The 16,520-nt window shown below is 35.6% G+C and overlaps 1 protein-coding gene across 3 annotated transcripts in view; it reads left to right on the top strand.

Annotated features, from left to right (window-relative positions):
* LOC128231313 (ATPase MORC2-like) overlaps nt 1–14,478 on the top strand; it is a 51,069-nt gene extending 36,591 nt beyond the window's left edge. For 2 of the 3 annotated variants that reach the window (XM_052943962.1, XM_052943960.1), the window contains 6 exons: nt 6,090–6,126; nt 6,274–6,413; nt 6,762–6,894; nt 7,145–7,261; nt 7,455–7,469; nt 10,485–14,478. In XM_052943962.1, coding sequence (XP_052799922.1) covers nt 6,090–6,126; nt 6,274–6,413; nt 6,762–6,894; nt 7,145–7,261; nt 7,455–7,469; nt 10,485–10,583 — 541 coding nt within the window. In that variant the 3' untranslated portion in view covers nt 10,584–14,478. The remainder of the gene's footprint in view (nt 1–6,089; nt 6,127–6,273; nt 6,414–6,761; nt 6,895–7,144; nt 7,262–7,454; nt 7,470–10,484) is intronic. The other variant, XM_052943963.1, reaches the window with a different exon arrangement.
* The last annotated feature ends 2,042 nt before the right edge of the window (nt 14,479–16,520 follow it).

The following is a 16,520-nucleotide window of genomic DNA, read 5'->3' as shown; positions in this document are numbered from 1 at the left end:
TGAAGTTAATGTAATATAAACTGTTTCAATTATTCTTCTGTAATTACAAATGTTATGTTGAATTTGTTTAGCACACCAAAACATTAAATGCTCATGGTGTGCTAGAGTGCTCCCTCCGTGTCAGTTGTACACTGTCTGCCTGTAAACAACATTGCCTCTGAAGCTGCTAGGCCAGTTTTCATGAAACTTGTCAGAAATCATTGTTTGGTGAGCCTCTATCAAAAATGCTGTAACAAGGTAATTTCATTGAAAATTAGGTTGCTATGGCAATACAAAAAAACTTGTTTCAGGTGACCTTGTATCAAATTGCTTAAACCCACCTGATTCGTTTAAAACATGGCCTTCATTGAGCGGAGCCTGTTGTCTATTTATGATTATCTTCTCGGGTACTTATAGTCAGATAACAAATTATTTATTCCATAAACATTTTTATTCCACAAAGCAAAGAAAAACAACATTATATATATGTCAATACAATATATACAAAAAGAATGCCATGAATGAACTTTTGGTCATTTTATATTAAGATGACAAAGAGGTGCTGTTGTTTGGAACCTTAGGGATGTTTTATTAGGAATATATTTTTTTTGTTATACAAGTCAACAATTTTTTATCTAGTGAAGTTAACAATCAATATGTCAAAGTAAAAAGGTACCAGGTATGTTGTGCTTTGTCATCAATGGTTCAAAAATGATTGGCACAAAGTCCTGATTAGTTCAAAGCTGAATAATGGTGAAGTGTTGGAATGGTGTAGAAAGTCATGATTAATTTCATAACTGTATGATGTTGAAGTGTTTGGAATGACAGGCTGGTGTTGTGATGATTATGTGATGGTTTGTGTGTAAGCGTGCAGTGTTGACAGGGTGCCAGGATCCGACACCTCGCCAGGCCCCTCGCTGGCTACATCACACCTTTACAATATGCACCACGCCAGCACATACTCACCTTCTCACACATGGTCATCTTACATATGCTTACATGATTAATTTCTGTTTTCACTTCTGTTCACTTCATTCATTGATGTGGTCATGTAGGAAGGTTTTTTATGACAGATTGGCAGGTTTTTGTCGAGTTTTTAAGTGTTTTATTATCACGGTCAATGTTTGTGAACCATTTTAAATGTACTGTGAACAGAGTGTCATATATATAGATATATATACACATATATATATACTCTTTTTTTATCTCTTTGATTTGTTTAATTCAAAGCCTGTTCTCAGAGTCAGTGATATATTCATTGTATTTGGTTCTAAACTAGTCTTTTTGGTTGTACTTTCCTCACTGTAATGACTTTATAACATGATTCAGTAGCATTGTCCATACTGTAAAGGAAACAGGAAAATCCCTGGGAAGTAATAACATGGTCACATTTTGACAGGAATGTTGGTTATGTTGACAGTTATAAAGGTTAATTGGAAAGTGTTGCTGGTCTGCTAGCTCAGAGCCCTAATCAGCAGGCACAGTAACCAGTGTGGTATGTAAATGATGGGTTTTGGGAGCCCTGATGTAACCCTAGCTGGGCCGCGTGTGGGGGTTGCAGGTGTAGAAAACAGTGCACAGACCTAACTTCAGCTCTTCTTAAATCTGAGCCAAGTCAGTGAATATTGACTTTTATTGGGGGTTTTGAACATCATTTTCATGTAGGTGTATGTTTGTCAATAATTGTATTTCAGTCCCAAATAAATGTTTTTATTATCATTGTCACTGTGATAATATTTGTAAAAATCTTATTTAATTGGGTATTAATTAATGAAGATGCTTTGATAACCACAATTTTACAGTAGGTGAAAATTGACAATGATATAACCACAGTGGTCTCATTTACTGGTGTATGTCAAGGAGCCTATTGAGCAACATAACTATTCATAGCCTCGTAAGTGATTGTTAGCGGGTATTCAGCGAGGATTACATCCACTGTGGTCCGATATGTCTATCTCAATCAGAGCAGGGCCGATAAAGTCAATTACGAATGTGTTACAATGGGGCGCAGGCTATGTTGCTTCTACGTCATTATTTACCCAGCATGCTGTGGCGAAGTGTTACTCCCGTGCAGGAAATGATGCTCCAATCTTACATCACGCTGCTTTGATGCATGTAGCGGGGGAGGGGCACTATGGTCTCTAATAAACTCCACAAATGTTGGTAACTTTGAAGCGGCTCTGGTTGACCAGAATGACTATGACTGGAGTGACAGGTGGTCAATTTATAAATCATTCATGATTCAGATAGTTAAAAAAATATATGCTTATCTTGTATACATTTTATTCGAAGCATTGTCAAAGCAAAACCATGGCGTTTTCATCAACGATATGTTTAAAATCACATTTGACTTTAACTGAAAAACCGATTCAGATAGAACCCATGTTACCAAAAGCAATATCAAATAATGTGCCAAGCCAACAGCGATATTGTTGAGTAATGCCCATTGACCAGTTGAGAAAAAAAACCCAGAAAAGTGTGGGCATCCACTTCCTGTGCAAATTATTGGTGTGTGTGTGTGATAACACTATCATTATTTTGATAATGTACATATATGTGTGATCTTAATTTTGATAATAATATATATTTATATATGTGTGATCTTAATTTTGATAATAATATATATTTATATATGTATGATATCACTTTTGTCATTTTGATAATTAAATTAATATGTGCTATTTTATTTTTTTATAATTATTGTTATTTTAAAATAATGATACAATGTTTTGATAATGTACATATATGTGTGATCTTAATTTTGATAATAATATATATTTATATATGTGTGATCTTAATTTTGATAATAATATATATTTATATATGTATGATATCACTTTTGTCATTTTGATAATTAAATTAATATGTGCTATTTTATTTTTTTATAATTATTGTTATTTTAAAATAATGATACAAAGTTTTATATTTTTTTGTAATTTCATTAATGATATTTATGTGCGTGATATCATTATTGTAATTTTAATAATGATATATTTGTATGGGATCTCATTATTGTAGACCAAGTGGTCACAGAAACCATGCATTTTCAATTTCAAATTGAATGAAGTACTTTTTCCTCAAATCAAATTATACCTTAAAGGGGCTGTACTCCGTATGATAAAATAGCGACATAAACTTGGTATCGATGTGTACAATGCATTGAAACTTACTAACTGAAGTACCACATAGTTTACATTTAATTTTTATTTCGCAGTTTTTTCGTATTTTTCTATTAAAAAATATTACTAGGTATGTCTACCTAGTGGAATTCATTCCTTATGCGTGATTGGCTAGTCAATGTTATCACGTGATATTACCAAGTTAGGTATATAGCTGAAATATTCAAACCAGTAAGGGTAAGCCTTCGTAGCACAGTGGATACAACACTGGACTGCAATTTTGGCGACCCCGGTTCGAACCCGGTCTCCGACTCGATTTGTTTTTTACATTTTGGTAATTTTTTTACAATTATGATATCAAAGAGTAAACCATTTCATTAAATAATTGTCCTGTGATTCGTTACAGGAAAAAACTTTTTTTGGTGCCAATCTGGTGTACAGTCCCTTTAAGCCAGCATATTATGTTCAATGTCTCATGGGGAATTAGGGGGGGGGGGAATAGGATCAGATAGGTAAAATAAAAGTAAAAATCTCAATATTGAGCACCATACCAAAATAATAAAAATACAAAATTTCAAGGGCACATTTTGTTTTTATATACTTTTCATCATTTAACAGAATTTTTCCAAAGTAATCATAAGTATTACTGATTTAGAAAATATTTTAACGTTCTATGTGTGTTTTGTCACTAGTAGAGACTAAACTGGCAGAGGGGTTCTGTTTATATTTGATCTTCATCAATCTAATCCGGATAAAAAAAAGTTGTAGAAAATAAAAATGAGAAGGATCAGATAATTGTATATAAATATCAAATGTAATATAAGTCATATAAATATATCATAACTGTTAGTATTGAACATAATACCTATTAAACAATGAAAATTGCTATGAATAATAAGTCAACAAAACAAAATTCTTTCAAAAAACCAAAATATATGGTACTGTCCACTTCTGTCTATCCATCAACAATGTTTTTTGTATTTTGATTTCTTCCAAATCTTGCTTGGACTCCAGGGAGTAAATTGCAGAAACGACATCATACACTAAAAACAACTTTGCTTTCGTAGGATATTCGACAAAGACAAAGAATAATATTTGTTGTCCCCATCCATAGTTTTTTTTTCCTAGATCTTGATTTATAGAGAGGCAGGTCAAAATTGCAAGGTTTCTGATTTGCTATTATTATACCCAACCATACTTAGAATCCAATAGAAATCTTCATTACATAATGCTTTTTGTCAGCATCACTTCTATTTTGGACAAATACGAACAGCAGCTTGCAAACAAAATAATGGAAACATATGTTTAGTTTAGCCAAAAAGTATGCTTGGCGTTTTCATAAAAAAATATAGGCCTTTCTTTTCAATCAGTGTAAGCAGGGAAAAATGCCAAAACTGGTAAAGAAATATTTGTAGTCATTTGACCTTGTAGTTCTTAGTGTTTATGTATTTGATGAGAGAATTAGGTAACCTGTTCATTATTTTTATAGTTCTTTAATGTTTTGATATTTATGACCACACTTTGCATAATGATTTTTCTGATTGTGACATTTATGTAGCTAGTTAAACATTGACGTTGGCAGCGGTTGTTTCCTTATTGACCAATTACAGTCACCCTTACCAGTGACAAGGTGTGCGATCTAACAAACAGCTTTAAAACTACCCCCAGTCCATTGATTGGCTAACAAATAAATCTCCACGAACGTGTGACAACTTTCCTCCAATTCAATTGTGCATGACAAATAAGTTTCCTTTTAGATTTTCTCCTTTTAAAATTTTAGCTTGAAAGCACTGTAAACGAAATGCGTATACAGTTGCTCTCAATAACTGTTATTGATGCTTTTGTATAAAATTATTTAAATCAATTTCTTCTTTTTTAGCTTTTAAAAAAATATGGCAAAAAAAAGGGTAAAATTATGATTGGATTTAACAATTAACTGAATTTTATAGAAGCGAATAATGTGTCTAATGCTGAAAATAGGGCAACAGTTGACTGTATTTCTTGTAACATAGTGTGGGGGTTTTCCCCTAAACTTTGATAAGTACTTAGTAGTGAAATACATCTGCTTGCAATTTAAAAAAGAATTTATAATAATTGTATTTTTATTATTTATATTAATTGTTATGTAAATGCTAAGAAAAAAACATTAGAATTTGATTTCAAAATAAGTCAGTTTCTAATGAAAATTGCATAATTAATAAGGATTATTAAATTGAAATAAAAGGAACAGATTAGCCCACTTAATTAATTTGATACTTAATACTGGTTCGCTAAAAATGGAGGATATCTTAATTTAATAATTCCTGTTGTCACTCCCTCGCACTGAACCATCACTTTTCTTGGCAAATAATACGTGGCCATAAGGGAATGGGGTATAATTCAAATCCAGGAGACAGCCAAATGTAAAAATACGATAGCCTTCATTGATCACTTTAGACCCTAAGAAAATATGACTCTGTCTTAATATCTTAAGAAATGAAGCTATCGTGCGAATGATTATTAAAATTTCATTAACGTCACTGGAATCAGTAATTGACTGTGGCTTGATATTAAATTGATGGTGCCTACAGGGGGATAATATTTCCCGTGTTAATACAAAACAATTTACAATTCAAGCACAAAATGGCCCTTGTGATATCAGCAATTAGATTTAAATAATCCTATGGTGTAAATAAAGAGAAACATTTAATAGCTGTGTGATCTTCAGGGACTTGTTGTCAAGCGGTTGTCTGTCTGCTTGGTGACTGAAAAAATGGGAAAGATCTATGATACATATGTATGAGAGTAATATAAGACAGACAATAGTTTAAGTAAAATATAATGTCCTGCTATCAAACATGTAAATAACTAGAGAATATAAATTGTAATAGAGGGTAGATTTCCACATTGCAGACTGCAGTATTTGTTTTTTGTTTTTAAGGAATTTTGGTGGTTATGTATTTTTATAAAAAAAAATGCTTTTTAATTCAAAAAATTTTTGGTTGTTTTCAGGGTCTCCCAAAATGCCTCCAGTGTGAGAGTTACAAATGTGAGTGTAATTCCTTCCTTTTATCATTATTTTAGTGAGTGTATTTCCTTCCTATTAACATGTTTATGCAAAGACATACCAATAGCATTCCCAAGTTTTTCTCCTCTGCCTTTGACTAGAGTTTTACTTCTGCTTTGTTTATAACAGGAAGTTGACAAGACATTATCATCCCCTGGAGGCCCCCAGTCACCCACGTCGGCCACGCCCGCGGACACAGAGGCTCCATCCTCCTCGACAGGGAGCGGACAAAAGGCACAGGTCATCGAGGATATTGCCAATGGATACAGGTACAGGGATACTAGCAAATATACCGCACCTGTCCTGCAGTTAAACACCTAACATGCTTTCATAAGAATAAAGGACTGAAGAGTAAAACATTGCTCATGTTACAATGAAGTCCAGGGACCGTATGCAATATCATTGTTCTCCTTCTCCTTAGACAGGCCTCAGTGATTCCATTCAGTCCATTGGTCAGTTATTTTTACAGTCCAGACTTAAAATTAAGGGAAATCTAAGGTGGTTATTGAATACAGCCCCAGGTTTCTTCTGAAGATTAACATCACACACAGTCTTCCACCAGGTAAAAAGTACAATTACAAACAATCTAATATATATGTGTGATGTGAATGTTACAGGACATGCCTGCGTTACTTCCTGCCACCCCAATGGGTAATGGACAAGGACTCCATCTCCGGGATGACCCCACAGGAACTCAGCACCTTTCCCCTCGATGACTTCTTTGACCACTATGAGAAGGGTCTAAGAAAGGTCAGACATCATTGTGTTTGAATGTTATTCAGAAAGATTGCAGCTGTACCAGTCCACAAATATGTGATCATGACTGTGGTGCTCAATAAATATGAATGATATTAAAAATGAATGATATTAAAAATGTTTATTAGTAATCATACTTAAATATTATATTTTAGTAAGTATGTATCATTCAACATTACCTAAATATATTTCAATTAAAGAATAGAGTGAGTTGTAATATGAATGTGATTGTATGTGTTTGCAGCTGGTGAACAACTTCCAGACTGAGGCGAGTCTGCGGAAACAGGAATGTGAGGCGTCCCAGGCCAAATTGAAGTCCGTGCGCAAGATGATTGCTAAGCTACTCACCTCCAGTAATGAGGTAGGAATGCCATTACTGCTTTGCTCAAGTCATGAAGCATGAATAGTTACATGTTTTTTGTCAAATTTGTCAAAATAAGCATTGTATGAATGGACATTTATTTTTAGTTTGTTACATTAATAGCTAGTTGGCGTATGTTTCATTCAGTTTGTAAACTAGTTTTGTTTTTATGTTATAACATATTCTTTTACAGACAACAAATGCACAGGTAATGAGTAATTGCTACTCAAATGTACACAACATTCAGGGCATCTGCTTTCTCACACTGCTGGTCATTTAGCTATGGCCTTGTACACTCAGATTGTTTTGTTTTTTTAAATCTTGAAGCTCTATATGTTTGCACTGATGTTTCTTATGGCTATTTAAAGTTACCATTGTGGGACCTTGTTTGATTTTAACATCATTTTAAAAAAATCATAGTTGATTACTTATTTATGCTTTCTAACCATGCAAGTTCTAAGATACAATTTGTTAATGCCTTTACCCATCAGCCCCATATTCTTCCATTTAAATCAGCATGCTTTCTCCATACTTTTGTTCATATAACCAGTAAAAAAAATAAGTAATCGCTTTGTGGCTGTATTCTGTAGAACCATAAATATGAACATTAGAATAATGGGTTTAATTATTTTTATCTGGAGTTCATCTAAAACCCAACAGCTTGTCACTGCAAAAGTATTCCTCTATACCACCTACTATAAATGTGCTTTTTGATGGGCATAACCTCTGATAAAGGAAGTTATATGTGGGTCTATAATCTAATTCTGCAACTAATCAATTGTAACTTTTACTCTTAATCTTGAAAATATGCAATTTGTTCGAAGGAAAAGCATTACATCAGCACCATTTATTTAAAGAATACCGGCTAAGACTGCAGACGTCATGCATATAAACCCTTACCCTATCGTAAAATTTAGGCTACACATCACCTACGTATATGAGGACACTAGCTGATAATAAATGCTGATTAGTCAGTCACAGGTTTTCGACTCAGCCCCATGGATAATTGTGACAAGAATAATCAGTATTTGATTTTTATGACTATACATGTCTGATCATCTAATTTAGCAATTTTTAAAAAAGTTGCTTAAGGGGGGGGGGATAGTATTTATTGAGCGCGTAGAGTTCTGAAAAACACAATTTTATTGGACATTAACGGTAATTTAAATCGTTATTTTGATTTTTTGTTATGGATTATTACATCATTAATCAAAATATTTTGTCTCATTATTTCCAATGGTAGATTATGATTTTGGGCTGCTTTTTAATCCCCAGCTTTTTCAAAATAATCAAATTTGTCGGAACAAATATAAATAATTTTTATTTTATTTATTTGTCTGTTTGAAGAAAAATAGTGCAGGTATTGTGATATCCATGATGTCGTTATCATTGGCGGCATTGTAGAAAAGAATAACCTTGGTAATAACTAAAAAAAGGTTTTGGTACCTATATTGCTAGAGATGTTACATAAATGAATAGTTAGGACCATAACTCCAGTTTTAATTATTGTCAAGTTGTTGGACCGCAAAATTTGCCCCAGAGCATTAGAGTTCACTCTGCACTGCTCCTGTTATGGCTATTTTTCATGTTGCTATTATTACTTTCCATACATATTTTATAAACAAGCAGTTTTGGTTTTGGGGTTTACATGTACAACAGTTATTTGGAATCCTAATTTTAAAAACAGACTCATTCTAATGTGCTTTCAGTTCTTTTTTTTCATTTTGTTTCTTGTTGTTGGTTTTCATCAATTATTAAGAGAGGATATTGTTTGAGTAAGAAGAAAGCATTTCTCCTATTTCCATTTTTCACTCATATAAATCACAGGGCAATCATCCTTCTGGTGCTGGCAGTTGTACATTGTAGTCAGAAGTTTGTAGAGTGGTGCCTATCTGCTGTGCTGGAGTGTCAGTGAAACTTTCTGTCTGTGCAGTATTAAAATAATGGTACAAAATCAATTGTTATTTTCATTGAAACTTCAGTACAACATTGATTTTAGAATAGGATAAAGCCCTTATGGCTGTCTTATCTTTGTTATATGGAAAATACAGTCTTTGATGAACCATCTATTTACTTGGGAAGACTGAAAGCCACCATAACCAGCAATAATATTGGTGGAATTACCATATAAGGGTTCGGAACATTTAGAATTTAGCCATCAATGAGTATCATCCAATACTCAAGGGAGATTTTTAAAAGCGGCCATATTTTGTTGTTGATGCATGCAAGGAATTAATTGACATATGGCTGGCCTGGTACAGGGAATGCTTTCACACCTCTAAATGCAGTGCTAATGTTCCGCATATTATGGGGAATCGTAAATCTGCGTCAGGGGAGATATAAGATAAATCGGTAGTTAAGTTTCACTTAGTTACAGCTCCATTTTGCTCCATTTCCTCTCGGTTTGGCAGGCAACTGGCGGCAATTACCAGAGAATATATGAATTTGAAACTTTTATATTCAAATGTGGCTAAAAAATCAGTTATTGACGATCATTTCACAGACTTGACGGCGAAAACAGAAGATTTTGCTGAGAGATTTCATTAGAAGTTAATTTCTTCTGTCAAAAATTTGGAAAGCTATGAAGACAGGTTTTGAAATTAGTGATTTTATTTTCTGTGTAGTCATGTTGTTAATAATTGCATTTTGTAATTCTTTTGGTGTTTTTTCTTCTTCAATCTTTCTTCTTTATAGATCTAGTGAAAACAAATTTCTTTCTTTGCATTTGATTGTATAATCATTTTCTTCCCATAATAAACAATTGAACTGCACTGGTTAACATCTTATAAAAAATCTTACATGATGTATTGTCAAGTAAGAAAAATCCTTATAATATCATTTTCCCATGCATTCTCTTCTAGACTGCATTTAAAATCTTTAATTGTGAAAGATAATGTAAGGGGATTAAAGAAAATTGATCAGAAACAAGATGCAGTTTGACCTTTGTGATGGCCCATCATCAGCGGTCTACAATTAGTCCATTACCTCTCTACAGTCCACATTTGCCATCAAACTCTGACACAATGCTTCAATAGTTTTTGCCTTGATTTATAAAAAAATATTGCCATAGTTCAGATTGTTACCAATTTAGCACCTTTATCTTAACACAAATTCTAATCCTATTTAAAAAAAAATAATCAGGAATTTAACACTCATGGTAATTTGTATCTAGGAGTGAGATATAGTGATGTTATGGTTATCGTTCAACATTTTCTTATTCTAGGAGTTCAACATTGACCCCGAGTGTGACGGTGATCAGGTGGATGAGTTCCTGCTGGCCTGCCTCCAGGCCTCCTCTTCAAAGTCTGCTGAGAGTACATAGACCAGGCCGCCTCACCATACATCCTTATAGATGATGCCAGTCCGATACCAGTGTCTGCTGCTCTGGACCTGTCACACCAAGATTCACGTTTCCAAGGCAAACTTCCACAATGAAGTTTTTGTCTGATTCTCTACAGCGCTGAAATGTCTTGTGTGTTGCATTTAAAAATGTTTTAGCACTGGCTTCATTTAGACATTCAAAATATGAAACATAGATTGTGACTGAAATGAAGAACTTTAATTCCAGGAAGTTAAAAAAATGTTTTGTTCAGCTTGATTTTGCAAGTGTTGAAAATGAAGCACAAATTAGGGAGCAAAGTTAATGATCACTGTTTCCACTTAGTGTATATGCTGCAGTGTGTGTATAGGGGTGTATATGAACACTGGCGTGAACTGTACCCTGGACTGTACAGTCAATGAACACTATCTGGAGTAAGCCGTTCTAGGGACGGTACAATCAATAAACACTATCTGGAGTAAGCTGTTCCAGGGACCGTACAGTCAATGAACACTATCTGGAGTAAGCTGTTCCAGGGACTGTACAGTTAATGAACACTATCTGGAGTAAGCTGTTCCAGGGACGGTACAGTCATTGAACACTATCTGGAGTACGGTAAGCTGTTCCAGGGACCGTACAATCAATGAATACTATCTGGAGTAAGCTGTTCCAGGGGCCGTACAGTCAATGAACACTATCTGGAGTAAGCTGTTCCAGGGGCCGTACAGTCATTGAACACTATCTGGAGTAAGCTGTTCCAGGGGCTGTACAGTCAATGAACACTATCTGGAGTAAGCTGTTCCAGGGGCCGTACAGTCATTGAACACTATCTGGAGTAAGCTGTTCCAGGGGCTGTACAGTCAATGAACACTATCTGGAGTAAGCTGTTCCAGGGGCTGTACAGTCAATGAACACTATCTGGAGTAAGCTGTTCCAGGGGCTGTACAGTCATTGAACACTATCTGGAGTAAGCTGTTCCAGGGGCTGTACAGTTAATGAACACTATCTGGAGTAAGCTGTTACAGGGATCGTACAGTCAATGAACACTATCTGGAGTAAGCTGTTCCAGGGGCCGTACAGTCAATGAACACTATCTGGAGTAAGCTGTTCCAGGGGCTGTACAGTCAATGAACACTATCTGGAGTAAGCTGTTACAGGGATCGTACAGTCAATGAACACTATCTGGAGTAAGCTATTACATGGACCGTACAGTCAATGAATACTTGTACAGTTAATAAACACTGCCTGGATTGATTTGTTCCAATCTAGGAGTGCTACATTTCCTGAACAATGGTGTAGCAATTTATTGTATGATAAAACCCAAATGTATTTCTTGATGGTAGCATAATATACTGAACATCTGACCATGTATTTTTGAGGTTTACAATATTTCACCATTTTTACAAAGGTTTTATAAAAAAACACAAATCTGACCGGCAACATTTAATGTTTTGTTCCAGCAAATATTTTGGAACACTGATGGAGTACCTAAGTTTGGCTACTGCCGTAATGCCAGCCACTCTTCTCACCTTGATTCCATATTTCAGCAATTCCATCAGAGAGAATGTGGTAGAAAACACAACAGACATCAAACATCCTTCTTGTTTGATTGCTGTTCATCAATAATGACATAAATTGATGTGTTGTCAAAGCTCCTAAATATACATCACAAGGGAGTATAACATCATCAGGTTTATGCTCACATTCGAAGGGTACAGCAGGGTGAAATAAATATTATGACAGGATCATGTCCGCCTTTAATGTGTTAATTTGCATTTTATTTTTAATGGCTATTTAATTGAAAAGAAATACAATAATCTCGGGATTTAGGTTCTCCACCAGTACTATTTTTTGTAATGAACAGAAATGCTTTTGATTGTGTATTTATCATTCTTTTACATGTACTTGTGCATCATTTACTGCATGTGACCGTCTGGTACTTGTGCATCATTTACTGCATGTGACCGTCTGACCAACAGGTTTTAGCTTGTCTTGTTTTTTTTACAAAAGATATTGATATAGCCTTGGTATCAATTGGCGTGTAAAATCTTAAACCTTTGTGCCATAACTCTAAAACCATCACAGATATTCATAATAAACTAGGTATAGCAAGGTTCATAACTCTTGTTCTAATAATTGTCAAGTTGTTTCCCTTGTTTGACTGAAAATAAACAGAGGAGCCTTGGCATTTGCTCTTGTTTACCATTAAGAGTGTTTACTAAGCAATTATGAGTCCTGTTTACATAATGTATATTCAAGATATAGGTGTGGAGTTGTACTAGGTGTGGACTTGCACTTACAGTAAGTGTGATGACATCATTGATCCTTGACAAAATATAGGTTGATACAAAAAAAATAAAAATGGATCATTATTTTCAACTCATTTGCCTCTAATGATCAGTACAAAAAAGAAAAATTATTTGTGTACAAAAAATAGCCTTTATAAATGTATTTTTTCAATTGAAATGTACCAGGTATGTGGCCACAAATTCACAGGTTAAAAAAGCGCCAAAATAATGCTAATATTCTTTTATCAAAAATATATTTTATATGCTTTTTAGTTTTTATCCAAGTTTAGTCAAATGAGCTAAAGATAATTTAAGAATTTAAATTTAAATTAAAAAAAAAAACAGGCAGTAAAAATGCCTTCATAGTTGTGTTTATTTTTATGATCCCCAAAGGGAGAGCATATAGTTGCCACCTCTGGTCTGTCCATGCTTCCATCAGTCAGGTACACTTGTCTGGAGAGTAACTACTGATGTGATTTCAGTAAAACTTAACAACATAGGTAGAGGGCAATATGGACAAATGTAGTGCACAAGAACCACACTTCTACATTCAGTCATTGCTGAATGATCTCCCTGTGTTCACCTTTACAGTGAAGCTGTCATTCTCAACCATATCTCAAAAAGTGCTGAAGGGATTTAAGTGAAACTTGTAACACAGCAATGAGAGGTACAGATTCAAGGGCTGGAAGTTTACCTTTCATATCTCAAATGCCTTGTTTCACCTTACTACTGTTTTATCTTTAAAGTTATGACAATGTCCTCTGTAATATAATCTCTGGTGGGGAATTGTTAATATTTGTTAAATAATGTGTTATTTGTGTGACATGTTGGTGTGGGTTTTTTCATAAAAAGCAACAGAAAACTCCTAGCTTTTAATTAACATATAAACTGGTGCATCTTCATTTCTGTTAGCAAGAATATAGGGGAGTCTAGCTTTTGGGGTATGAAATAAAACCAAATTCAACAGGACAGTGTGAAAATTAATCAGCAGCAGCAGGTAAGGTGCAAATATTGTTGGCTGGTATTGACCATTGTCCACCATCATGTAACACCAATGACCAAGTGTCCTCAAGTTTCACTTGTCTCCATTTTACCTTTCTGTGTTAGCTATGGTTTAAGCTTGTGTTCATTTCTGTTTTTGTTTTATTTTTGTAATGAAAAGAGTTTGATGACAGCTTTATCAGGATGTTTGCATACATATTCTCTGTTTTTATGTTTTTGTAGTTGATTTCTAAGATTGGTCTTTTTTATAACATCAGAAGTCAGATCATTTGAGGGCATTAAGTTTTATTTTTTAGTCTGTGTATTCAACTTGAAATGTGCTTCTAATGTTGTTGAAATCATGTCCTACAGTGAAGGAATCTCTTTACAGAGTATTGTTTTTTCTTCTCATGTCATATATTTTCTGTAAAATTACAGTAAATTCATTGCTTAGGTGTTTGCCTTGAACACATTTTAACTGTGTAGAGATACACTGTGTATTGTTAGGAACATTTCATTAAATCCAGTTGTATGTAATGGGTTATCCAAAAGTTCATTGTAAATTTACATTTTATCTTCATTCATAACAGATTCTTGTTTTAGATTATCACAATAAACACCACCTACTTGTAAAATGTGTTGTCTTGGAAAAGTCATTGTTGCTGAGCATATGTCCAGCATTCATCCTTGGTTTAAACATACTTATTGAGCTAAAATTTAAAATCTGTTGATATAATAACATATGCAATATCCTGGATTTGAATGCTAGAAAAAAAAAACTAATTTGGTTCAATCCTGCTGAGAGTTTGTTCACCATCCAACCATGACATGTCTGCTGAGGGTGTGTCCTCTATCCAACCTTGACATTGTGTCTGCTGATGTTGTGTCCACCATTCACCCATTACATTGTGTCTGCTGAATGTGTATCCATCATCGAACCTTGACATTGTGTCTGTTGAAGGTGTGTCAACCATCAATCCATTACATTGTGTCTGCTGAACATGCAATCCATCCTTAAAATTGTGACTGCTTATGGTTTGTCCACCATCACACCTTGACATTGTGTCTGCTTCGCGGGTGTCAATCATTCATAATTAACTGACTGTTGATCATGTGTCTACCATCCACCCATTATATTGTGATTGCTGGTTGTGCTTCCACCATCAACCCATTACATTGTTTGCTGAACATGTTTTAACCATTCATTCTTGACATGTCTATCCACCATCCACTCATCCACCATCAATGTCCTCCATTCAACCTTGACATTGTGACTGCTTAGCGTGTGTCCACCATCCAACCTTGACATTGTGACTGCTTAGCGTGTGTACACCATCCAACCTTGAAATTGTGACTGCTTAGCGTGTGTCCACCATCCAACATTGACATTGTGACTGTTTAGCGTGTGTCCACCATCCAACCTGGACATTGTGACTGCTTAGTGTGTGTCCACAATCCAACCTGGACATTGTGACTGCTTAGCGTGTGGCGACCATCCAACCTTGACATTGTGTCTGCTTAGCATTTGGTCACCATCCAACCTTGACATTGTGTCTGCTTAGCGTGTGTCCACCAGCCAACCTTGACATTGTGACTGCTTAGCGTGTGTCCACCATCCAACCTTGACATTGTGACTGCTTAGCATGTGTCCACCATCCAACCTTGACATTGTGACTGCTTAGCGTGTGTCCACCATCCAACCTGGACATTGTGACTGCTTAGCGTGTGTCCACCATCCAACCTTGTCATTGTGACTGCTTAGGGTGTGTCCACCATCCAACCTTGACATTCCAACCTGGACATTGTGTCTGCTTAGCGTGTGTCCACCATCCAACCCGGACATTGTGACTGCTTAGCGTGTGTCCACCATCCAACCTTGACATTGTGACTGCTTAGCATGTGTCCACCATCCAACCTTGACATTGTGAATGCTTAGCGTGTGTCCACCATCCAACCTTGACATTGTGACTGCTTAGCGTGTGTCCACCATCCAACCTTGACATTGTGACTGCTTAGCGTGTGTCCACCATCCAACCTTGACATTGTGTCTGCTTAGCGTGTGTCCACCATCCAACCTTGACATTGTGTCTGCTTAGCGTGTGTCCTACATCCAACCTTGACATTGTGACTGCTTAGCGTGTGTCCACCATCCAACCTTGACATTCTGTCTTCTTAGCGTGTCCACCATCCAACCTTGACATTCTGTCTGCTTAGCGTGTGGTCACCATCCAACCTTGACATTGTGTCTGCTTAGCGTGTGTCCACCAGCCAACCTTGACATTGTGTCTGCTGAACGTGTGTCCACCATCCAACCTTGACATTGTGTCTGCTAAATGTGTATCCACCACCCAACCATGACATTTTGTCTGCTGAGGGTGTATCCACTATCCTACCATTACATTGTGTCTGCTATATGTGTATCCACCATTCATCATATGTGCGGCCTTGGCGTTTGCTAGGTGTGTGGCCACCATCCAGCCTTTACATTTTGTCTACTAAGCGTGTGTGCACCATCCAGCCATGACATTGTGACTGCTGATAGTGTGTCTACCATATATCCTTGACATTGTGACAGCTAAGCATGTGTCCACCATCCATGCCTGCCAATGTGTCTGCTGAACGTTTGTCGATCGTCCAATCTTGATATTCTGTCTGCTGAACGTGTATCCAC

Source organism: Mya arenaria, chromosome 4, assembly GCF_026914265.1.
Source record: "Mya arenaria isolate MELC-2E11 chromosome 4, ASM2691426v1".
NCBI classification, from domain to species: domain Eukaryota; kingdom Metazoa; phylum Mollusca; class Bivalvia; order Myida; family Myidae; genus Mya; species Mya arenaria.
This window is presented reverse-complemented; position numbering and strand designations above follow the sequence as displayed.